This window comes from Ovis aries, chromosome 18, assembly GCF_016772045.2.
Source record: "Ovis aries strain OAR_USU_Benz2616 breed Rambouillet chromosome 18, ARS-UI_Ramb_v3.0, whole genome shotgun sequence".
NCBI lineage: Eukaryota > Metazoa > Chordata > Mammalia > Artiodactyla > Bovidae > Ovis > Ovis aries.
In genome coordinates, this window is record NC_056071.1 from 9,957,423 (window position 1) to 9,982,654 (window position 25,232).

At 53.0% G+C, this 25,232-nt stretch overlaps 1 protein-coding gene across 4 annotated transcripts; it reads right to left on the bottom strand.

The window, feature by feature from the left end:
* Positions 1-5,702: 5,702 nt before the first annotated feature.
* Positions 5,703-19,885, bottom strand: NR2F2 (nuclear receptor subfamily 2 group F member 2). Of its 4 annotated transcripts, XM_060401382.1 has the most exons (4): positions 19,579-19,885; positions 13,443-15,014; positions 11,315-11,842; positions 5,703-8,607 (listed from the first exon to the last, which is right to left on the bottom strand). In XM_060401382.1, the coding sequence occupies exons 2-4, from the start codon at positions 13,882-13,884 to the stop codon at positions 8,333-8,335; spliced, it is 1,245 nt and encodes a 414-aa protein (XP_060257365.1). In that variant the 5' UTR covers positions 13,885-15,014; positions 19,579-19,885; the 3' UTR covers positions 5,703-8,332. The 4 variants fall into 4 exon arrangements, with proteins under 4 accessions (XP_060257365.1, XP_027812772.1, XP_042090897.1 ...); XM_027956971.3 differs by lacking the exon at positions 19,579-19,885 and having other exon boundaries at positions 13,443-15,266; XM_042234963.2 differs by lacking the exon at positions 19,579-19,885 and having other exon boundaries at positions 13,369-13,552.
* Between the last annotated feature and the right edge of the window lie 5,347 nt (positions 19,886-25,232).

Here is a 25,232-nt window from a genome sequence, read left to right on the forward strand (position 1 = left end):
CCGTCATGAAGCCGGCGGCGGCGCGCGGGGCGGGCCGGGCCCTGGCGTGGCCACGCGGGCCGGCTGCTGGCGGAAATCTGCAAAAATCCACGTGAGCTGCCCCCTCCTCCAGCCGCCCGCGGCCCCTGACACGGCGGCATTGAAGCCGGCCCGGAGGTCCCCGAGGTCTCCGAGTGTGACAGTACTCAGCATAGCGGGTAGATGGCACAATTTTCTAACATTTAGAGAGAGGAACCCACGCTGGGAGCAATAAGTCCATTTAAAAGCCCTTTATTTAAAAGGAACAAAGATAACTGACAAGCGGAGTACAGAGACATCTCAATGAAATTTCCAAAGAAGAAAGAGAAATCAGAGGCCAGAGCAAATGCGAACCGGGCTTGATGGAACAGGCCAGCACTTTTCCTCCTCTCTCCAGAAGAAAGATAAAAAGACAGAAAGAGGTGGTGGTCAGTGGGGGTTTGTGCGCATTAATGATCACAGTCCAAACCAAATTCTATAAAACCCATTGGCACAGAAACTTTAAAATGGCAGGGTGGGCTCTGCCAGGGCAGGTGGGAGAGAAGCTGGATCTGTTCAGGGGAAGACGCTCGGAAGTTTTGCCCTCCTGCTTAGGGGCTCCATCCTAACCTCAGAAAACAGCCGCCTCTGCTTTGGCTTGGCTGGTCTGGGGAGCCTGGGGACAGCAGGCCCAGCAGGCCCGCCAGGCACCCACTCTGGGCACACTGGAGCCGCCTCTCCTAGAATGGTGTCCAGGGCCCAGCAAGAATCTGAGGACCTAAGATGTGCTCAAAAGCTGGGTACTCGAGAGCCCACTCGCAGGAACAATTGCTATCTCTTGGAAACTGAGAGGAGCGAAAGGTGGCTTTAGCCCCCTGATGTCACCTGGCCAGACCAAGACAGCTCACACTTCATCGTGTGCTCCAACACTGTCATCACCCACTCCCCATGCCCAAACCTGCAAGCCGGGTCCCCCACTCGTCCCAAAAGTGAGATCGAGACCCGCAGGCCTAGAAGAGAGGCAAGAGGCCAGGGGAGGGGTGGTGCCCCTCTGGTCCTCCTGGTGGCGCTGGCCCCGGGCGACCCTAGGCTCCTCCCCACCCCCAAGCAGGCGGCGGAAGAGGTGAGGTGTCTAATGCCCGCAGGGGGTCAAATGATTGTATTTGGGTGGGTGCTCGCCGACGTATTTGCTGAGTAAACCTCCCTTGCTGTGTTGAAGGCGAATCCCCGTTGATAAATCCATCATTACCGTTCAGATTCAGGGAGGCAGCCGCGCCACTAAATTCATCTTACATTTGTAGCGCTTTAATAGACATTTATTAAATGCTTTTAGAGAGAGGCATGGGGCGCGTGATTACATCCTAGTTATAGACAGAACATAAAGACCCACGTTAACACCCGTTTGCAGGAAGGAAGGAAGAGGTGGGGAGGGGGGAGAAAAAGCAGAAGGATGGGGCGAGGGGAGATGGGGCGGGCGGGGACACAGCGCCTGGGCGTTATTAGCCGGGGCTGCCTGGCGGGGAGCGAGGCGGGAGCCGCGGGAAGCCTCCGGCTGCGGGGCGGATAAGCCCGCGTTCGCCTCGCAGTTCCCTGGGCTCCCGTTCGCCCCGCACCCCGCCCCCCGCTCCGCCTGGGGGGCTTGTGTTCTCAGTCGCAGCGCAAGGGATGCTCGCGCGCTGCCTCCGCTGACCCTCTGTGGTCCCCAACCCCCAACTCCTCCTTGACTGTATCCCAGGCCTCTCCAACTGACACTCCTTGGAACAAGCCAGGGAGAGGCGGCAGGGAAGCCCCAGCACTTGAGGATTCCGAAAGCGCCTTTAAAGCGTCCCCTTCGCCCCACCCACCCCCCCCAACCAGTTAGCCAGAGAGCTGAGCCAGGCCTCCCTCGACACAAAGCAGACCGGCGCCTTGGCCACGGGGCGGGAGAGCCCCGCTCGCTCCAAGGTGTCTCTGGCCCGACCTGCTCGGCCTGTGGAGCCCTCCTCCGTCCGGCGCCAGGAGGGAGCCACGCCACCTCTGCACCTCTGACCATCATCCCGCCTGGGGACCTGCCCCAGGCTAGCCTCACGGCCCTCGACCTCGATCTCAGGGAGCTGGCCTGCGGGAATGCCTGGGCCTCCAAAGGGCCTAACCCTTCCTGAGCGCCCCAGGGCCTCACCTAAAGGCCCAGTCCCCGGCTCCGTCAGTTCTGCGCGCCTCCTCGCTCCCCGGGGACGCCGCCACCAGCCCCGGCCGAGGGCAGCCTCGGTCAGGGCTGCTGGCCCTCCCGGGCTCTTGGTGAGGAACACTTCTGCTACCTCAAAGTTGCCATAAGAAAATAAATACAAGTGACATTGTGCTGGGCCAAAGCTCATTAGTTCGTTGTCCAGGCCTAATAAAGAAACAGAAGCGCAAATTACAGAGTTCAGCTTCCACACACGCTCTGTCACCCGATATCAGCGGACGGCGAGCCTGATTCCAATTGCTCCGAACTTGCTGCGCAGTTCGCCCCCCACCCCCTCCTCGCAAGCAGGAGGTTGGGTGGAAAAATATAGTTCCAGAGGGGGTAATGATCAAGCTTTTCCTCTCGGAAGCCTGCGCCACCTCATTTCCCATCAGTAATCCCAATAAAATTAACGTCGTGGCTGCAATTGAAAAGAGGAGGGCCCGCGACACTCCTGAAATAACACACTCTCCCCCAGCAAAAGGTAAAAAGCAAAACGGCCCTTTGTTCAGCTAATTAACGAAGGCCCAACTCCGAAAGCAGATGTGTTTGCTTAGCTAATCACAAGCATGTTTCTTTCAAGGAACGTCATTTCGAGGGGGCTGCTCCGGGGAATGGGAAAGGGGGACACAGCAACCCCCCCACCCACGTCCTCTCTGCCTCAGGGGTCTCTCACCCCCAGACTGAGATCCAGAGGCTAAACCAGGCAGCCCATCTCTCACACCTCTCTCCCTCTTGGTCCAACCCCAGAGGCCCTCTAGGCACCTCGGGGCTTGCCCGAATGCCAGGCCTGCAAGACGCAAGGGGGAAAAAAATGGAAAAGTTTTAATGACGCAGATGCCATATTAAATGAGGCAGTTTTACAGTTCACTTTGAATAAGACGCTAACTTATTACAAGTCTGTTATCAGAAGGACGATAAGATTTATAACTCCAAGAGTCAGCTTTTCCCCTTAATGACAATGGATGTTAAAGAGAGGAAATCTGTTCTCTATTAGAGATGAGAGTCCCTTCCCTGTTTTCGGGCATTTACGGATGCGTCCAGGAGGGCAGATACCAAGTCCCTTTGTGTCTCCTTGTGAAAAATTCGGTCTTTCCCCTTTGGCTATGAAACCGGGTCTCCTGGCTGGGTTAGCACCTCGCTCAGCCTTTCAGCTTGAGCTTGGCAGAAGGAAAAAGAGCGAGCGAGAAGGGCAGGGAGATAGATAGACGTGGGGATGGAAATGGAGCGGGTGGGGGGCGGTCTCAGGCCTTCATGCAGGAAAACTATTTCCCCCTCTTTCTTTGCCATACAAAAGATAGCTTTCTCCTAAACCAACACAGTAAGCAAACTTTAAAAAACTGGGGTCCTATTACAAACCAACGCCCAGCACTAACTGCTTTAAAATTACTGCATAATTAGATTTAGTTGAATTTCACCATTAATTAGGCAGCCGCACTGCAGGGAGCCTTTGAAATCTGAGAAAATGGGAAAAAATCATCTGAAGCACGTTTTTTAAACCTAACTTCAATAAATCTTGACGAGGCCCGGAATTCAGAGAGTAACCTCCCTCCCCTCCCAGGAGGCTGAGGGTAAGGGTCTCCAGGCCTGGGCTGGAGCTACAGTGGGACGTTCAGGGGCGATTCCCCCCGTCGGCGGAGAGCTCAGCCCGGGCCCAAGCTAGTCTCTGAAGAGGCCCTCAGGAGACCCTCTATGGGCGGCCGGATCTGTCCCACGGCCGACCTCCCCTGCTCTCAAACCTGGTTCGATAAAAGAGATCCCCTCTACTGCAGAAGCGCTCCTGTCAGGGGCGCCGTCCACGCCGGCTCCCGCGCTTCTAGCGCCTGCGACCCCCGCCCCCGCGCCCAGAGCCCGCCCTCAGCCCCTGCGCGCCCCCAGGCAGCCCCCCACCAGGAGAGCCCCCTTTCCTCCAAGTTTGCCCCGGAAGAAGCAAGTTAGCTGTGCCCAAGTCCTGCAGGGGGCATGGCCGACCGGTCCCCACGCTCCACCATCCCACCCCCCCACCCCAACAACTCGGAGGGGCTCGCGGGACGACCCCCCAGCTGCAGCCCCGACATTAACGAGCGCGACGACTGACCGAGGTCTGTTCCTATGGCCTCGCCCCCTCCCCCTCCACCACTCATAAGACCAGCGGTTGTGGAGGCCGACTTTCTCTCACTCGGTTCTTGCTGAGGGGGCAGACCTGGAATAACCTCTCCTGCTCGTGAGGGGCGGGGGGCGGACGGAGAAGGGGGCCACCGCGTCACCAGCGTGTCCCCTCGCAGTCCTGCCGCTCTGACGACAGGCAGCACCGAGGCCCGCACTTGCTCGCCGGGGAGAGTTTGAAAAGGGAGCTCTATGCCTGCAGAAGCAGCGGCCTTTAGCCGCCCCCCCCCTTTTTTTTTTCCTTCTTTCGGATACCCAATGTGTTTCCCATTAGCCGGCCCCGCCGCGCCTGGCAGCCCGGCGCTCGCGGCGCGCTGGGAGACGCCATGTTGGCTCCGCTCACAGGACCCAGTCAGGAGCGGGGCTTCGCGGCCGAGTTTCGCACGCGCGCGCGCCCCCCGCGCGCCGCCCGCCGCCTCACGCGCGTCCCGGGAGGGCGGCCCGGCGCGCCCGGCACCCCGGGCCTTCCGGGGGGCGCGGACCGGGCCCCGCCGCGCGTCGGCGGGCCGGGGGGCACCGCTCCTGCGGCTGCTCCCGGCCCCCGGCCCGGCGGCCAGCCGGATGCTCGCTCCGGCATCCCGTCTCCGCGGGGCCGGCCCCGGGCGCAGCCTGCGAACTTTGAGCCCCGGCCCCTGGCGAGAACTCGCTGCTGAAGGGCCGAGGCCGGGCGACCGCGAGCCGAGCGCACGGGCTAGGATTCCGCAACCCACCCCCCCTCCACCACCATCACCACTCCCCTCCCCAGCTCGGTCTGCCCCCGGGTTTGTTTGAAAGTGGCGAGAAGCAGCGGTCGCCCCTTTCTCTCTCTCTCTCCTCGGACCATTGTTGCATTCCGCGTCTAACTGGGTTCTCTCACACACCCCCCATCCCCGAGCACCAACAGGAGGAGGGGCAGCGGGGTTGGGAAAAGAAATAAAGCGAGCTCAGATCAGATGGGGGCGGGGGGGGGGGGAGGAAAAAAAAAAGCAAGGAAAAAGAGACACTTAAAGGGAAAGAGTCGCCATGTTTAGCAGCTTTTTAAAAAAGATCTCGTCAATTTCACACAGAACGCACTCGCTGGGTCCCAGCCCTAGTCTTTTGTCCAATTCAGTCGCAGCAAAGATCTTTTGTTCTAACTCAGCGTGAAAAGAAAAACTTTCTTTAAATGCTATAAACTTAAACCAAACTCAAGACTCTAAACAGATCCTCCTCCGGCCACTCTAAACATATACAAGGGGTTTTGTTTTAACCGTTTGAAAAATTTTGGGTCCTGTTTTTCTGCCTCGTAGATCCCAAGCTACATGCTGAAACTTAGAGAGTGAGAGAGATTTCCAACGTCTAGAACACATGCTTAAAGCAGAATAAAACAGGGACTGTCTTTTGCTTTGAAAATCATAAATTATAATTTAATGCCAATAATAATTTACAACAAATGGCTGTTTACAATAAACTAACACAAAACAAACAAAGCAAAGGGCCTGTGTTTTACTTATTAGCGAAAACTTCACACACTCACATGGATAGCACTTGCAAGAGGAGAAAATAAACAACCACCTACGAAACCTCAATCTAGAGGTCAGCAATGTTCTGTCATAAGAACATACTTAGATTTATGTATGTATATATCTACAGAAAGAAGCTGAGGGTCAGATGGAGAACTCTGCTCAGATGCACAAATCAGACAGATTTTTCTGGTCTACATGTATTGACTGGAACTGAGTTATCAAAGTTTAATACACTTTACAAAATGATCCCTTTTCTTTCACATCCCCTTACCCACCACCCCCTTTTAAAATCAAACCACAACACAGTGATGTATGGTGGTGGTGTGGGTACTGCAAAGCCTCAGTAAGAACAAAAATTGCAAGCTCCCACACACTGAGCTTCCTTCAAACCAGGAAAAGAGAGAGGGAAAAGGAAAAAACAAACAAACAAACCTCCAAAACAAAATAGTTAATACTTCCAAATCCACACACCCTATAAAGTTTCCTTCTTTCTTTTCTTTTTAATTTGGCTTTTAAGGACAAAGAATCCCAAGAGTAGTACAGATTGTATCTATACAATCTGAAATGTCAGAATGTCGCTGTGTTTTTATGTACAGAACTCCAATGGAAAAGATTCCCTTGACCTGTGGTCATGCTCTCACAGAAGGAACGTACAGGGGGGAGGGGAAGGCAGGCCAACTGCAAGTTATCATATATACATTAAAAATAAACCCTTCAGCCACTCTAAGCTACATCACTGAATTTGAAATCCTCTCAACAACCACCCTAGATGAGAACCACAGAATATTTTTAAAAATCACGCCTACTTAAGGAAAAACTCATTGCAAACAACTGCCTTCTATTGACAAGGCTGGATTAGCTTGCTTGAACCGTCTTCTGCGTAACTGTCAGAAATGTACAAAACAGTATTTTTTCCTGATCATAAAATAGATACTGATCTCAAGATTTCTAATACTTTTCACAATACCTTCCCTAAGCAGGCACTTAAGTGTGACAAATATAAGGGCCTTTTTTTTCCCTAGAAAATCCATTTTTAATTAAAAGAAGGATTAGGTGAATGGGGGTGGTTTACTATATCAGTATGGCACTTCCTAAACCATAGATAAACCATTAACTTCAGCTCCCCCCACCCCATCACACCCAAATTAAACAGGCAAATACACTAGTCTACCTTTGAACAAACTGGCTGAGGGAAGTGAACAAACAGAGCGAGCCCCTGGCCCAGCTCAGAGAGAGCTAGCTCACAGGGGCTTCTCGATGGAAAGACAGTGGGGACAGCCAAACAGGTTTCAGATATCAAATAATATTTTAATTTCTGAATACTTTCAATTTCCTTGGAATATAACACACAAAGACTCGACCAAACAGTTCAGTTATTATAACTTTTACAGTATACAGAAATGTTGCACTTAAAAAAAAAAAAACCTTCAGTTTTTTTTTTAAAAACACAAACTGTAAACTCTAAGATACTGAATCAATCACGTTACCTATAAGTGCCAACAGTGTTATTTTGTCATGCTGATTTCAATGGTATTTTTTAAAAAGGGAAAATATCAACAATTATAATACAAAGGGTTTGCAAATATACAAACAGATATAGGATTTTCATAACAATTCAAGAACTAAGCGGGACCCAATTCAAATTACAAAAGTTCACTTTTTATTCAAAACCTCAGCATGTGTCTTGGACACATTCCTTGGCTGCCAATAAATTCCACAGTTCATTCTCTTTCTTAAAATATTTTTTAAAAGCTAGGTTTGTCATGGTCTTTTGGGGGGCGGGGGTGGGTCAGGATAGGGGAAGTTTTTAAGTGTTGTATGTGGTTCCTCCAGTTCTCAAATTAGAGTGCTCAACTTCATCTAAAATTTTTGGTCACCACTTGTAAGTGCGTTTCCATCATCTTTGAGTTGCCTTTTAAAAGTTTTATGTCTTCCTATGATATTTTCATGGACTCAGTTTTAATTCTTGCAGAACATATATTTTAAGGATACACAGTTTTTAAGAAGCCAAGATTATATCAAAACTTATTATAGAACCACAGAATAAACTGGTTTGGAACCAGAAATGTACAAAAAAGAACAGCTAGAGGTACATAGACACAGGACAATTAATAATTTGGAAAAAAAAAAAGACTTACTTTCTCCATTCTGCTAATTTTCTCCCAATCTCCTTAAATGCACTTTTAGCAATATTTTTCCAAAATTTACCAAAAAAAAAAGAAAAAAGACTAATTTCCTTTTTATACAAAAATGATAAGTAGCAAGTTGTTCTGACCGACACAGGAATTTTTTTTTTTTAATGCATTCTGTAAAAGTTCATTCGACAGTCTTTTTTTTTTTTTGGAAATTCACAGTCCATTAAATTCTTCCCCTCTCTTCTTTTAGCAAACTTGTAACATCCTTTTATATCCTTTCTTAACAGAAGGAATTTAAGCAAACAAACCAGTCTTTTGCCTTTTCTTTCTCTCTGTTTCACTCCCCCTTCTTATTTTGATTGATTTATTTATTGAATTGCCATATACGGCCAGTTAAAACTGCTGCCAGACAGTAACATATCCCGGATGAGGGTTTCGATGGGGGTTTTACCTACCAAACGGACGAAAAACAATTGCTCTATGACTGAGGAGGAGACCGTGCGGAGGGAAGGGAGGCGAAGCAAAAGCTTTCCGAATCGTGTTGGTTGGTTGGGGTACTGGCTCCTAACGTATTCTTCCAAAGCACACTGGGACTTTTCCTGCAAGCTTTCCACATGGGCTACATCAGAGAGACCACAGGCATCTGGAAGAAAGTTTAAAAAAAAAAAGAGAAGAAGACGACGAAGAATTCAGTCATCAGATTAAGAGGTTTGAAATGGGTCACATGAAGTGTGTGTGCAGTGCTCTGTCAAACTGCCCCAACCAGAGCTGGAGCAAACGCCTACGGACTGAAAACTTGGGAGCTGGGGAGGGGGGAACCGTGTGAGATGGTCCTGGGATATTAGCTTTAAAACAGAACACAGCTCAGTGTACTGCAGCCTTTCTATGTCCCACTCCTCAGTCTCGGTGACCGGGAGGCCCAAGCAAAGTGCACTGGGTGAATCTAGCTCAGGTCAGGAAACAGACTGACAAACAGATGAAACCAAAACTACCAGTGCTCCGCCCCTCCTCCTCTGTAAATAATAGTTTGGCTTATAATTATATAGTGGGGGGGGGGGGGCAACAACCTGGCCCAGCCCCGGGTAATGGCGCCCACGACCCAGCCTCAGATTCTCCCCAAAGAGGGCGACTGATTTTTCTCCAGTCTTTGAAACTGATTTAAGTGGCCCTTTAAAACTGATCTTGTCAGTTTAGCCTATTGAAGGGCAGCCATGCAAACTGTGATCTCTCTGTTCATTTGAGCTGTTTCTTTTCCCTCCTTTTCTTCTCTCTCCCTTTTTCTCCTACCCACCCCCTGATTTTTTTTTTGTAAACCCAGGTCCCTCCAAGAAGAAACCCCCTCCCCGTTATCTTCAGGAAAACACGTTTCTTTTTCGGATACGTGAAAATACAATAAGTGCCTTTGAAATGAGAGGCTTCTCAGCGAAGGCGGTGCAGGTTGTGACCTGACCTTTGGGGGCTCCTCAGGCAAGACTAGGGCTAACACATGCATATTGTCAATCCTTAAAGCAGATATTCAAAAAAAGCCGCCATTGCGTCCACCCCAAGAACCAGAACACACATACAACCTCCTCATGTGTGGGTCTAGGGCTCTGCATGTCTACAGAATGCATAGGTGTCTGTGATCAGAAATTGAAAGATCTGTTTGCATTGGACTCCTCTCCGCAAGCGCACTGTCTCTCTCAGAATCAGATAACAGGGACCTTTATCTCTTTGTGAGGCGCTCTGCATTCTCCACACAGGCCTCTACATTTTACAAACACTAATAAATTAAACTGTTACAAGAGCATCAGGCATTTCTTTCCCTGGAAGACTAAGGTAAGTCTAAGAGCTAACAATGAGCTCAAGAAAGGAACCACCGGCTGGATGGTCTGGGAACATGGGCTGGGTGTTGGGTTGCAGGAAGGGTTGAAGGTGACTCTGGGTTAGGGGACGATCCTGTCTGTACATTTGCATCAGGCAACCGTTCTAGTTGTGACAGGTCCCCCGAGAAAAATAATCCAGATCCAAGCCTCTGCATACAGCCCTTCCTTGCCCAGACACTGCCCTTTAATTGATTACCTAAGGACTTTCAAAGACAGAATTTGGGGGTGGCGGTGGAGGGGGTGGATTTTATGCAAAAAGCAATAATATATAAAAGAAAGTGGGTTAAGGACTCAAAACCTACCAGACTCAGCTCAAGACTTGGGTCCCCAGATTTCCTTGGAACAATAAGGAAGAGACTGTGGATCTTTTTGTCTGCTACAGGAACTCCTCAGCTCTCCTGGTGTCCTGATTACAAGCTGCAGAACCTGCAGTGGGTGACTAGGTTCCAAACCCTACCCAGGTCCAAATTTTGTTATCTTGAACTGGGAGCCCCCTTCCTCTCTGAGCTGTGACAAAGGGGGTCAGCTGACAACTCGGAACAAGCATGTGGAAAGGGTGATTTCCACCCACCTGGGCTCTGCTGAACTCAGCCTGGGGGGCCAGCCAAAAGGCTCAGGTGTGGCCCAAAGTGGTAAGCCAGACACCTTCCATGATCATTTGACCTCCAGAGTTAATTAATATTAGACCTATTACTCACACAGGTTAAACTACCTGAAAACTAATTAGATTTCATAATGCAGTCAGTGATGGTTTTATATCTCTGGCAACACTCATATCCAGCCCAAGTTGGCACAAACTGTGGGGTGTTTAAAAATTGCCTTAAGTGTTTGCCTGGGCAGGGGAAGCGGCAGACCTGAGTCTTGAACCCCCTGCAGACATTCTGAAGAGTGATGATGGCCCCTTTCTTCCTCTTGCCCCTTCCTGACAGCTCTTTCCCCTCTCTGGACAGTCTGCATTGTTTTAAGAAAAAAATATGCTTTTGAAAATTGCTGCCTTCAGGTTGGCCAGGCCTGGAGCTCCAACTTGCACTGAGTTAGCAGGCAAACTTTTCCCCCTCCCGCCAGGGGCAAACCTTCCCCTGAGGGGCTGATACCAGGACTGTTCCAGCGCCTACAGGCATCTCCCGGAGGCTCAGCCCGGGTGACAGGAGAGCCATGGGGGTAGAGGAGATTCCCGCTCAGCTGGCCCAGAGTGCCTGAGGTGAGGGAGGGAACAGGAGTGTGCATCCTAGTCTGGCGGAAGGGCAACAGGCCTGCGAGGCTTCCCCATGGCCCATTTTGAGACAGTCAACAGTCTGAAGCATCCTTCCCGTGGCCCAGCCTTTCTCTCCTCTCCCCAGAACAAGCCTGCCAGAGCCCCACCGCTAGGCAGAGTTCCCATTCCAAGTTTCCCTCGACAGTGTGGCTCTGGGGGCTCCCAAGAGTTTTAGGCCCTAACTCTGAGCTAGGAGCCCCGAGGCACGAGAGAGCAGGGTTCCTTCCTACCTGAGGTGAACAGGACTATGGCCTTGAGGCAGCTGTACTCGGCGGAGTCGACGTGCAGCGCTTTTAGCTTCTCCACTTGCTCTTGGAAGATCCGTATGTGGTCCATAAAGGCGACCACCCGGTCGGCGGACATGGGCGAGGCGTGGAGGCCGGCAGCGGCCAGGAGCGGGGCGACGTGGAGGGGCATGGAGCACTGGGCCGCGTTCAGAACGAACAGCTCGCTCCAGGTGAGGCGGAGCAGGGCCACCTGGTCGGTGATCTGCAGGTCGGGGAAGAAGGGGATGTTGCGGGCCCACTCGACGGCGCTGAAGAGCATCCGCGCGGCCAGTTCGCAAATGTTCTCGATGCCCATGATGTTGTTGGGCTGCATGCACTGGCTGCCGAAGCGCGACGTGGGGTAGGGCTCCGCGCGCAGCAGCAGGGAGATATATCCGGACAGGTAGGAGTGGCAGTTGAGGGGATCCCCGTTGGTCAGCGCGAACTGCCCGTGGCTCGGCTGGGTGGGCGGCATCCTGCCCCTCTGCACGGCTGCGGGGAGGAAAGGAGACACTCCGCCGTTAATGCCCAGCCTCATCCTCCCTGCTCCCCCGGCAGGGTCAGCCCCAAGCCCGCCCCCCTCGCCCCCCCAAAACCCCCGACCCCGACTCCGCGCGGCGCAGGAGCCCGCAGGCCTGCCCCTCTCTCACATGCGAGCCAGGGCCACCGACCCAAGGGGCGCCGGGAGCCCGGCCGCCCTCTCCTCCGACCACCACCTAGGCCAGCTCCGGCGATCAGGGCGGCCCACTGGCCTCAGAGGCCCGCTCCGGGCCGGGAGGCCGCGCACCCAGCATGGACCACTTTGCCTCGGGGTCCCCGGCACAGTGGGAGGGATGGAGCATTGTGGGGGGCATCTTTCTTCTTTTACTGCTGAACGGCTGATATATTTTTTTATTGATTGGAGAAGAGGGAGCGCGGGGGGCGGGGGGCCGAGGCTGGGGGGAGGGGGAGACGCTTTTGCAAAAGACACCGAGGAGCTTCACCCCGGACTGCCTGTGGCCACCCCAGCACCGCTCTCCATACCCCCACACCCCCAAGCCCGCAGCCCCGGCCCCGTGGGCCACCCCTGGCGAGAGGCGAGCCGAGAGCCAAGGTCTGGCGGCAGCCGACTCGGTGTGCTCGCAGGAAGAGAGAGGGCGGAGAGACAGGCCGGCCGAGGCGAGAGGAAGCCGGGCGAGAGGCGGGGAGCGAGCGGCCGGCGGCGGCGCCGCCCGGGAGGGTCGGGAAGGGCCGGCCAGGCTCGGGCACGAGCGGTTATCTGACGCCGGACGGGGAGAGTCGCTCTCGCAGAAACACAAAGAAACCCGGGCGTTCGCTCGCCGCAACCCGGAGCCCGCGCCCGGCGCCGAGCGCGCCATTGGCCGAGCAGGGCTCGCGGCGCTCGGCGAATTTCATATCACAAAGACCCAACTCGCGCAGAGCGAAAGCAGCCGCCCCAGGCCCCTCGCCCACCCTGCTCCTACTCCCTATCGCGCTCTCCTCCTTTCAAAAGTGAAAGGAAAAAAGAAAACAGGTATTTTTTTTTTAACCGAATGTTAATCCACGGAGGGTCACATGAGCGCTGCCCGGGCGGCAGCGTTAATACGGCGAAGTGCATAAAATTGCCATTTGTAATTTGAACCTCCTGTACAAAAAGTACAATCTCAGGTTGTTTTTTTTTTTTTTTTGAGAGGGTGGGGGCTGGGGAGAGGGGTGAGGAGGAGGGACATATGTTGAACATGCAGGGAAAACAAGGAGAGAGAGAGAGAAACGGAGAGGAAAGAGAAGTAAACCAGGCTTTAAAACAGCCACCATCACCTCCCCATCCCTTGCAAACAGGCGAACTCGAATGAACTGGCCATCAATGCAAAGGAAATGAAAACAGCCCAAAGAGAGAGTTGAGGAAATCAGTCGGCCAAAGCATGCGGATTTGGGGGTGGGTGGGGGGGTCTGGGTTCCACTGCAGAACTTGCTTCTAGTATAAAAACCCTTTTCAGCTGCAATACGAAGAGAAGAGCTTGGGGCGTCTGTGTCCTTACCCAGAGCAGGCTAGCCAAACGTACCCAGGGCCCCGGGACCCCGGGCGAGGGGAGGAGAAATGAGAGGCCGATACCTTCCCGTCTCATGCCCACTTTGAGGCACTTTTTGAGGCGGCAGTACTGGCACTGGTTGCGGTGGTGCTGGTCGATGGGACAGTTCCGGTTGGCGCGGCACGTGTAGCTCAGGTTCCTCCGCACGCTGCGCTTGAAGAAGCTCTTGCAGCCTTCGCACGTGAACTGCCCGTAGTGCTTGCCGCTCGACTTGTCCCCGCACACCACGCACTCGATGTGCTGCTGCTGCTGCTGCTTGTCGCTGCCCGGCCCGCCAGGGCCGCCTTGGCCGCCGGCTGCCGTCTGGGCCGGCGTGCTGGCCGGGCCCCCTTGGCCGGGCGTCTGTGGCGTGTGCGGGGCGCCGGGCGGCGGGCCGGGCACGGGCGGCGCCTGCGAGGCCTGGCTGCCCTGAGAGCCGGGCACCTCGTCCTGGGGGTCGCGCCACGTGCTGACTACCATTGCCATATCTATGGGGGCCGCGTCCGGACTTCCTGCTCCCCTGGCTGCGGGCGGCGGCGGGTTCCCGGGTCTCGGGCTCCGGCGCGCCGCCTTTTGTGTGTGCAAAGGGTGCGAGAGGGCGCGGGAGGGCGCCCCGGGTGGCTCGGGGGGGCTGGTTGGTTGAGGTTGGTTAGTTTTTCCTTTTTTGTTTCTGCTTTTGCAAAGTTTTGTCGATGGCTCGTCTGGCCCGGTGTGTTTGTTTTGTTTGTTTCTCTCGGCTCAGCTTTGTTGCTTTCGGGGGGCTTTCCGCCGGGGAGGGGAGGGGATGGGGCCGGGGGAGAGCAAGTGAGAGCAGAACGTGGAGAGAGAGAGGGAGGGGAGGGAGAGCTGCAAGTCGATTGTCTGGCTTCAAGACAGAAGTAGGAGGCAAAAAAAAAAAAAAAAAAAAATCTCTCCAAAGATCTTCCTCGCTCTCACTCTCTCCCTCCCTCTCTCGTTCACTCTCTCGCTCTCAGAGCTGGTGTGTAGCCGAGGAGTTGGAGGAGGAGGAGGAGGAGGAGAGGCGACTGTCCGGGGGCCAAGTCCAGGGCAGCCCACAGTCAGCCATTCAGGAAAGCCATCGAAATCGGGAGGACTCGGAGAGCAGAGGCGCCGGTCTCGGGCGCGCCCAGAGAGCCAGGCAGGCCGGGGCGGAGGCCGGCGGCCCGCGGAGTGGCCGGAGCGCTGCCCGGGTCCAGGGGAATCAGCATGAAAGTGGTCCGCGTCGGGCGCTGAGCGGCGTCGTCCTGGCGCTGGGCCGCCGCCGCCGCCTGCCCCGGGCGCCCCGGCGCGCGCCTCGCTCGCTCCGGCCGCCGCCGCCCGCTTTCGCCGGATAGAGGCCGCTCGCTGCTCCCTGCGGGCCGCCTGGGCCGCCGCCGCCGCCGGAGCCGGAGCCGCCGCCGCCGCCGAAGCCGCCGGGTCGGGCCCGGAGCCGCCGCGTCTAGCGCCGCCGCCGCCGCTGAAGCCTCTGCCGCTGCTGCCGCTGCTGCCGCCGCCGGAGCCGCTGCTGCTGCCGCCGGAGCCGCCTCACACACATAGGGAAAGAGTCAACTCGCCGGCGGCGGGGGAGAAATGATAAAAGAGAGAGAGGAGGGCAGATCACCACCTAGAAGCACATCCTTCGTGCGCAGAGGGGGGAGAAAAAGACGGAGAGAAAGAATGAAAGAGGGGAAAAAAGGCAGCACGGCACCCGGAGAAAGAAGGCAACTCGGGGAGAAGAGGAGGAGGACGAGAAAACACACACGCGCGCACGCACACACACACCGCGGAGAGAAAAGAACAGAGAATCAAAGTGATCAAATATGCTAAAAAGGGGGGCGCGGGAGGGAATGCGATTTATAGGCGCCGGGGCTGGCAGAAGTGGCTTCTCCGCGATCAGCTCACTGAGCTCTCTATATAGTGAACTTTGACACGACTGCTGCAACTTAGCGCACGTTGCCATGGCGACGGCGCGCCTTATAAGGCAGCCGCCGGGGTTGGCCTGGCCAGGCGCGCGCGCGCCGCCCCCTCGCCGTCATTGGCCGGAGCGCGGCGGCCCCGCCATGGCGGCCGCGGGCGCAGCCCGGTCCTAGCGCGAGCGGTGTCGCGGCCGGGGCTCGGGACGCTCCGGGGGCTCGGGGCGGGGGGCGGGGCGGGGCGGGGTGGCGGTGCCCCCGCCGCAGCCAGGCGGGGGATGGGCCCGCGCCGTCCCCGGGCGCGCGGCCACCGCGTTCTGCGCACCCCGCACCCGAGGTTTCCGCCCCGGCGGGGTGAGGAGCGCGGCGCGCACGGAACGACGCCTCTTAAAGGCTCCGCGAGAGGCTTTGGATGGAATCGGGGACTTCGATTCTCGCAACTTGGCAATGCCACCGGATCCACAGCTCGCGCACCACCCGCGGCTCCCGGCGCATCTTGGTGCCCGCGGTGCCAGAGAAAGAGAAAAGTTGCCCGGTTTCTTTGCAGAGGGGTAGTGGGTGAGGATGGGAAGGCACCTAGAGCCCAGCTGGCAAGCATTTTCCAAACGAACCATTTGGTCAAATCCGGGAATAGACCCTTTCCTTACTCAAGTCTGATCACTTGCTTGGTTTGGTGGTTCTTTTTATTTCTTTTTTAAAGAAAAAGAGCCGTTCAGTGGCTCTCTTTTTTTTTTTTTTGCCCATGTAGGGTTAACATTTCACAGGTATGTGGCCTGACATTTTAATTGCTCAAATAAAGCATCTCAGATGCTGAGAAGCCGAAGTAGACTTCATCTCATTGTCATGACGCAATTAAAATCAATTTTCTTCAACTTTATTCTCTCTCGTTAGTTTCAGCTAACTCCCAAGCCAGCGAGCGTCCTGACAGACACCCAGTCGTGGGGAGAGGTGAAAAGACCTTTCTGCTGGCTGATGGACAAGTGGACGCAGCCTCCAGCGTCCCCTGTGCGTACCCTCTGTGCACACATGTAAGCGCACATGTATCAGAGGCACATTTGTCAACGTACACAGACAAAGACTTCAGCGACTATGCTCCTAGGTCATAGAACAGTTGAGTAGGACTTCATTGTTCCTCAAGTTCCTTTTAAGCATTCATATAGTTATTAAAACACACACAGAGATTCTGCCCCAAATTGGCAATAACACCAAGTACAAGTCACAGGAATCATTGCACAAGCCATATTCTACCTCAAGAGATTTGCTGCAATGAGAACTTCATTGCCTGTGCCATTCTGCTCAATGTGCTAAAAATCATCAAGCCGGTTGTATCTCTGAATTCTGGAGCATTTGGTTTTAAACATCAAACATCTAGAATTGTCCCCCAGAACACATTATATTCCAACGCGGTAATCTTTCTGTTCGCTTTTGACCAGCTAGTGGATCATGACTATTCAACATTTATAGAACAAAACTGCATCTCCATCATACACTCTCTGCACCAAGAAAAATCTATGGACTAGTAATCCAACCAGGTTTATGAACAATTAAGATATTTTACACAAAGCATGCTGAGCTTCAGGAAACATGAACACACATAAAGAGTAAATTAATGACCACAGGAAAGCATCCTTGGTAGTTTTAGAAATCGAGGCAATGAAGAATTTAAAAAATAAATTGTAAAAATAATTGACATGTGTAGATTGTATTCAATACCCTTTACACACGGGGCAGAATACGAGGTAAGAACTAAAGGAAGATGTAGGCGGAGAGGGGCTTGGTTTTAAGGCAGGAAGGATCCTCCTTGCTTCATTCTTGAAACCTTCTTAGCCCTCACCCTTTCTCTGCTGAAATTAGATATTTCACTAAAGCTGCAGGTGCTGGGATTATTTGGAAGTTTTTTTTTTAAAACCTCCAGTGGACACTGAACTATCATGAACCTGAGATTGCCGTAGAGCAAAGCCAGGCAGCAAATTTCAGGATGATTATAGATACAATATAATTTTCTCCTAAGGAGGACAAGAAGGATGGAAAAGAAATCATTTCAGAGAAGGTTGTATCTTTTTTCTTCTTTTTCTTTTCAGTCTCTATGATTCGAGGAGGAATTGCCTAATGCTACAGATGTCAGTAGATTAGGGGCAAACTCAGCAAAGATGTGGTAGGGCTGGGGTTGAGATAGAAAATCTAATGGGCATCCTTATCTCAATTTAATAGAAGATAAGAATAATTGATTACAGAGAAACCCTAAACTCACCTCTTGGGTGCAGGCATTTCTATGGCAAGATAACCTTCTACAAACATGCAGTGGAAAAAATTTTGAGGAGCAAGAGTTACCCTGTCCACTTTGAGATTTTTGGTATTTGAAGTACGCTCTGATGGCCTGATTTTAAATGAAGGATGTCCCAACCATCTTCAACAGCTCTGGAGTCTGCTAGGCATACGACCCCAGGGCAGCTATAGAGTCAGAGGTGTTTCACTCTGTATCTTAGGACTCATTCAGTTATGGGGGTGCTATTAAAAAGCCAAAAAGAAACAAAAAAATGACTATCAATTGCAGTTAATTTTATTGTATAGAAGAAGAGAGAAGATTCCAGACTGAGAATGAAAAAGAGGGGAGCAGGTTTTAAAATCTCTTCTTCAGAGATGTTCATATTCTTTGAATAAAACAGCTCTAAGACTAAAAGATAAATATCAATGTTATTTTTTTAAATCCAGCCCAGTCTTTTATTGCAGATATAAATTTATTTTAATGAGAAGAATGGCAAGCTTAAATTTGGCCAGAGAAAGTTGAAAAAACATTTGTTTAACTGTGGCGGAGGGGGGGGTGAACCCACCCAGGAATATGATTTTCTTGCAGAAAGTGCCTGTAATTCTACACAAATTAAATCACAATATGAATACAGACCCCAGCAAATGCTGAGTTTAACTCTGAACTCAGTAGAAACCAGTTCTGTCCACCAGGATTCATTGAAATCCTCCTTCCCCTCAATCTAGTCCGTGTGTGTTTTTCTCTTCCACCACACTGGAGCTCCATGAATAGGGAAAGGGGCTTCCATTGTGTGTCTCTGAACTTCCAAGTCAATGCAATTTTTAACCACTGGCTTGTGGTACTTTGAAAATCACCAGGGGCTGTCAGAGTTGGGTCCTCTGAAAAATTTACAGTGCTAAATCAGAGCATATGCTGGGAGGGAAAAAATTGCTTAAGATTGGAGCTAGTACAGTATCTGTCTGCCCCCTAGTGTAAGAGTCCTCGCTGCCTAAAATTCAACTTTAAAAGAAAAGAGCTCTTAAAGGGAAACGACTTTGAGCTCACGTAGGCATAGCAGAATGAAACTTCTGTACATTTTAATCTGAATAATTCTTCAGGATTTAAAATTAATTGGTTTTGACTTGGTTGGACCGGACTCAGATCTCGCTGCCTCTGCGTTTCCCGATTCCCTGGCAGAGAGGTGATGATTTTTTTTTTTTTCCTTCCTGAACTGGGTTTATGTGCGTCCCCCTCACCCCCTCCTCTCTTTTTCTTTCTCTGTCTCTGTCGTCTCTCTCGCTGGCTTTTTAAAAATGAGGAACCGTTCCTTGAACGTTTTGGATAGAGCACAGAATTGCTTAAGTCAGCCCGACGCGGTTGCAATAGACAGCAAAAAGGTAAACGTTTGCCTGAAATTCGCACGCCAGCTCCACCACCCCGCCCGATGGTGAGTACCCTTCTCGTCGCGCTTCTCCTCCTAGCTTAACCGAACGCTCGCCTCCCCGAGCCGCGGCCGAGGGCGCCGGGCAGCGCTTTCCTCCCTCCCTGCCTGGCTGGTTGTCAGTTGCACACGGTTGCAAAATGCAGCGCCGAGGCAAATCGAACAGTAAATTCTGACACTTAGTGCGAGCCTAGCAGCTCCTTTGCTAGAAAACCGAGTCGTCTGTTGCTTGGAAAAACACGCTTATAAGGACTGGCTTTTAGTTTGCTCTAGCGAAGGAAATGAGTTTGAGGAGATGGGAGGCACCGCAGTCTTTACGCTTCGGTTTAATCATATTTTGGCAGCTTTGCAATTGTATATTCCCCCTCTTCCCCCCTCCACCACCTCTCCTACCACACACATGTAATAAAATATGGCAATGCATTGAATTGACGGTTTCCCCTTCCCCAAACCCCTTAAACCACAGTCCTAGGCATTTCATACACGTTAGCAATCCGATTTTTTCTTGAAAAACCCCAAGTCATCCCCAACCCCACATAGCACAAGGAGAAAAGTGAGAAAGGAGAGAGAGAGAGAAAAAAAAATACTGTAAGTAAACATACCAAAACCATATTTGCCTTGTTCAAGGTCCCAAACCGCTTGCATCTTCCTTCTAAACAGGAATAACTCTCCTTTAGTTTGGCGGGTGAAATAAACCGCTTTGTTGGCCCCCTGAAAAGATGTGTCTTTGATAATTAAAGAGAATCTCCTCCTCGGTGTTTATCTAAGCGATTGTGCAAACTGATAAAAAGTAGGCACTAGCCTGCAGGGAAAAAGAGGAAAGGTGAAGGGAAAGATCTTCCACCTCAAGGAAGTGCTTCCCCATGTATCAGACGCTCTCAGCCTTGGAAAGCCCTGCACAGTAACTTTAGAGAGACGAGGTTTCAGGGAGCTTTGTACATAGCTGCTGAGGAATGCAAGCCTCGCCTTTAAGAAAAAAAACCCCAAACCGTAGGTAGGAGAAGTCTGGAGTGATCCTTGTCTCTCATCTCATTCCTTAGAAGGAAGAGTGCGTTGTTACACCTTGTTTGGGGCTGGAAAGAGGAGACTTTAAAAACACCCGTCCAATTGAAAAAAATCTCCCAACTTAATGAGTTTAGTCGGAGGCTGGGGCTAACGGCTCAGCCTCAGCAGAAAGCCGCCAACAACTATAGGCGATAGTGCAGAGCAAAGACGACCCAAGGCACAGCCAAATTCCACTGTTTGGGGTCGAGAGGGATGGAGACTAATCCTAAAGCAAGTTGGAAAAAAAAACAGAGGTGGGAGAGGAGGGGAAAAAAGCAGCAGCCTCACAGACTGGCAGACAGGCTCCCCTCACCCTGGATCAAAGATAGAACTTGAAACAGGAGGGCAACATTTTTCCTAGGAATCCGTTGAAATCCTCATTTTCTACTTTTAACTACCCCCCAAAGTGATTTTTCCCTCTCCCCTGCAGATTCATGCCCCCCCCCCCCTTTCCCAGTTCTGCTTCTAGAACTTTCCTGAAGCCGGAACCTATTTCTTTGGGGGGGGGAGGGGTTCCCTACTCCAAGTCTTCAGATAATGAATGCTTAATTCACCCCCCTCCCTCCATCCACCTCCCAAAATGAATAAAGGAAGCAGGAATACAGTAACTAGCGAAAAATGAGAATAAACTATGCTGCCTCTCAGAGTTTAATGCAATTTTAACTAATGGATTTTTGTTTTGTTTTAAGAGAAGAATAATGGGGGAAACACGGATCTTTTATTTTAGGAAACTGTTATGGTAAGATGTATGTCAGAATTAACAAATGGAACTAACGCTCTTCGGCTGCTTCTTGTCCTTGTCTTAAACAGGAATTAAGTTAAACACAGTGCTGAATGTTAATTACATGTTTACTGGCTAATGAAAATTACAAATGGTTTTGCCACCTCAAACAATGATGAAAACTCTGAAGACACTGTAATTATATACTTTGAGGGAAATAACTCAGAATATTGATCATAAGAAGTGTAAATCTTTTTTTAACTATTCATTAATACTATAAATATGGGCTACAGAAGTTTTTCCTTGCGGTTTGTCTCATCAGTTACACCGAGGGGATGGATGGTGAGGCTCCTCTGGGGAGGTGGTGAACTCATTCTCTTCGAGAAGGAGGCCACTTGTGTAACTGGGGGTGCCCCCCTCCCTTTCGCCCCCGCCCCCTTTAACCCCAGCAGAAGGTCGAGGGATAGCTGAACAGGGGGGCCGGGCTCAGGGCAGGTGAAGGTGATCACAGCCCAGCCTCTTCCCTCCCCTCCCCTCGCCCTCGCCTCCCCTCGCCTCCCCTCCCCTCCTCCCTTTCCTGCCAGGTCTGATCGGTGACCGCCTTCCCCAGCCAGGGCGCCAGTCGGATAACCTGGCGTTGAGCTCCTAATGGAGGACAGCACATCGCAACCCAAGTTCTGACAACCCAAGTTCCCTCCTTTAGAGGTAGCTAGGGCAATTCATTGCAAAAGAAAGAAGGGGGAAAAAAAAAAGTTGAGGGTGGAGGTGTTTATTGGGTAAGATGGCTCAGGCAACCGAACCGGAACTGGTTTCTCTGGGTTTGGGAGTAGAGACAAATATTGCTGATTGAACTCCGGCCTGAGATGTAGCTCTGCACTCCGCAGTGTAGCCGCCACTTCGATCTCGGGGTCAAAGGTGAGGTCTGCACTAACCCTAAAAGGCTGGTCTGGCCTGGCCAGAAGGCCGAGCCGGCGGAGGAGTGGGCCGCCTGCCGCTTCCGAGGGGGTGCCCGGTGAAACCCGCACGCGGGGGACACAGAGCTGAGAGCGGGTTTTCAGTGCAATATTGAAGATTTCTCAAAAGTGCCCTAGGCTCGTGGGACTGGAGTCCTCTTTTCCCCTGAGAATTCCCAAGGCGCTGGTCTTTGTCTTGGAAGGAATGGAGTTTCTGAATGGTGTGAAAGCGACAGAGAGGGTCGCTTCAAATCGATTTTACTTGTCCTTTCTGTCTTTTCGGATCAACGCCCTTCAATGGGCACAGAGGTGCTCTTTCAACCAAAAACTTGTGCTACATTTTCTGCCTGTATTGGTGCTAAATACAATAAGCACCGGGCAGATTTTTTTTTCTTTGCTCTCCAAAGCCAGAAAGCACCCTAATTAAATTGTTTTATATGGACAGTCAAGACGGACCAATTAAGTATGCATTAGTATAAAGATATAGTCTGCAGATAAGGCGGTTTAGAAAATCACGTGTGGGACAAAGGAGAGAGGGCTAGCGCTGGGGAGGAGGTGCCTGGGCCAGCAAGGTCGCTCACCTCTCTCCCTGGGCTCCGGGGGATTTGAGGAACCCGGGCCTCAGGTGAGAGGAGGTCAGGGCCGATCACAGGTGGGCTGTGTTGGAGCTTTGCAGGCCCGCGCCCCCGACCGGAGAGCGGCGGAGCCCAGGGTGTTAGCATCTCTCACAACCTCACCCTTGGCCCGAGGTGGCGGTCCCGCAGGAGCGGGCGAGGGTGGTGCTCTGAGTCCAGGTCGGGCCCACAGCTGGTGTCTCCCCTCCCCACCGGGCCCAGGGCGCCCTGATCGTGGGCGCGGCCCTGGAATAAGGAAGGAGTGTGCGCCCCGGGGAGGCCCGCGGGGCCTGGGGGGCGCGGACAGAGCCGCGGCCGCAGCCCTCTGGCAGCCGGGATCAGGGTAGGAAGCCCCCTTCCAACTTGTCCAAGCTACGGGCTTTCTCTGCTTCTGAGGAAACGGGAGTTTCTTGGCGAGCAAAGCGAAGTTCCCGCCCGACGCCAGCCGGCCCAAGGGGCGTCGAGGGCCAGTCGCAGAAGTGGGGGAATGACCGGGGGTTGGAGACGAGGGCGCCAGGACAGTAGCTCGAGGGCCGGGTCCCCGCAGCCTCCCCGGGCCTCCCCACACCCCTCCGCCCTCGGAGGTGTGGGCGGACAAAGTGCAGCGCGCCCAGAAGACGACCTCCGGGGCCGCGGCCTGCGCTTCCCCGCGTGGCGGCGCAGGGCTGTGATAGGTGGTCCCTGGGGCGCGGGAAGGGCGCACGGGGCGCCCTGGGTCCGGGTGGGGAGGGGGGAGTAGGGCGAGAATTAGAGCCTGGGGAGGCGGCTGAATGTCAAAAGTAGAAAGGTTGAAAAGCCAATTTTCCCGGCGCGCTTTCGTCCCCCACCCCCCTCCCCGTTGCTGGTTGCCGAGGCCGTAAATCAGCGGCCGGCGGCGAGGGCTGGAGGAGCCCCCTCGGCGCGGCCCCGCCCGGCCCGTGCGCACCTCCCGGTGGGCCCCGGATCGATCCGAAGCCTAGCTGAGGATGTCACCGCACTAAATATTTACTGATCACACACAAATAGCCGGGGCTCCAACGATTTTCCTCTGTGAGCAGAGCTCAGAGAGAAGGGTAAATCATTTTATTAGTGTGGATAAAGCCCAGAGCACACTCCGGGCTGGAGTGTTTTAAGATGTGTCTTCAACGGGATGAAAAGAGTTAGGGAAATCGATACGGAGTGATTAGAAGCCCCCGGGGTGACCGAGGGGGCCGGGGCTTTCAGGGATTTGGCGAGGCTGAGAGGGGGGGCGAGCAAGCCTCGAGGGGGGCGGCCCGAGTCCCGCCGGGGAGCTTGCGGGCGCAGGCCTGCGTCTCTCTGTCCTCGACGGGAGACGCGAGGGCGCAGCCCGGCTCGGCTGGGCCGGCGCGGGGTGAGCGCAGAGCCGGCCGCTGCGGGGCCGAGGGCTTGCGCTCTCGGGCTGCACGTCGCGCGGGCCAGCGGTCAGGTGGCCGCGGAAGGGGATCGCAGGCCCAGCGCCGGGATGCTGGCAGGTTGGCCACAGCTCGAGCGCTCCAGGCAGCCTCCTGGAGGAACCTTGTGGCCCAAACGGGTTGCGTTTCCCCCCCGCCGCGCCACGTAGCATCCTCGAACTTTCTCCTGGATGAATCTCTGGGCACCCCCGTCTCCCTTAGTGTTCCCGCAGCGGCCCAGCCCCGCTGGCTGCCTCTCCTTCCCACCCATCCAGGGTCAAGGGCAGCCGCCGGGTGGCGGGACCCGCTGCGGACCGTAGGGCGAGTGGATTCGGGGTTCGGGGCTCCTGGGCAGGTGGAAGGGAGTCTGAGGGCGAGCAGATAGGCAGAGGCGGGGTGACACACACCAGCGACGCCCCTAAGGAGGTCTCGGTCCTCTCCAGGGCTGGGAAAGCAGTTTTGGGCCGGCGGGGGTCTCAAGCGACTGTCCATCGAGGGAAATGGGTCTGTGGCCCCAAGGCGAGATGCAGGGGCCTGAAGTGCGAGGGCGCAAAGGCTTGCGGGGCTCGCTGGAGTTAGGGGGGAGGTTTGCTGGGAAGAAGAGGAAAATCTCAAGCAGCAAAGTCCTGGAGTATAAAAAAAAAAAAAAAAAAGGCTTTTCACTTCTGGAAGAGGAAGAGGCATCGCTCTCTCCTGTGGACAAACCTTGAGGTTCGAAACAGCTGCAAATAATCAAGAAGGCACAAATTTCGGGGGGGAAAAGGGGGACACAGAAGGCGAGAAAGGGAAGAATCTCTTTAGTTTCTTCGTCCCTTTCTCGCTCTTAACCTTTCCCTGACAATCTGCTCTTCTTGAAGATGCTGATAGCTTGCTGGCTTATTTATTTATTTACTTCCCCTCTCCCCAAATTTGCTCGATTTCCTTGGCAGCTTGAGGAATTCAGTTCAGGCTGCCCTACTTGGCTCCTCGGCGCAACAGGAAATATAACTGCAGATCCAATTAACCGTTTTTCAGAAGGGAGTTTTTTTTTTTTTTTTTTTTTTAATATGAATCCCAGTGGATTGGAGTGATGTGTTCAGGTGTGAAGCGATTGGTGCCTCGAATTCTTTCCTCGGTAATCCTTTAATTCCTGCGATGGAAGCTCGAGAGCATCGCTGACCTGCAGGCTGTCAGGAGCCGGGTCTCTATTAACCCTTCTTGGTCTCGGCCAGAGCGAAGGTTAACTACACTAATGTACCAAAGGGGCTGTAGCAAGGAGGAAGGAAGGGTGGGAAGAAGGGAGGGAGGGAGAAAGGACAGAAAGGTAAATTCATTCTAGCTGCAAGGATTTTTAAAGCGCTCCCTGGTCCTCCCCCACCCCCACCCTTCCTACGAAAGCGGGTTTCCACTGAGAGAGACAACAGTCTCATCCATCAAGGTACCCCAGTCCACCGAGAGGAACTTTGGGGAATAAGAAAACGCAATGTCGTGAAATATTTTCTTTTATTTAACTGACCACCCAGTTCACTTTAAAAATCATTCTGACATGTAAGC

Excerpts from the sequence above, each read along its gene's own strand:
- NR2F2 (XM_060401382.1), bottom strand. The coding sequence starts at position 13,884 with ATGGCAATGGTAGTCAGCACGTGGCGCGACCCCCAGGACGAGGTGCCC. Across the intron at positions 11,843-13,442 it reads AGTGGGCATGAGACGGGAAG|CCGTGCAGAGGGGCAGGATG; the intron begins GTATCGGCCTCT and ends TCCTCCCCGCAG. Across the intron at positions 8,608-11,314 it reads CATAGTCCTGTTCACCTCAG|ATGCCTGTGGTCTCTCTGAT; the intron begins GTAGGAAGGAAC and ends ACTTTCTTCCAG.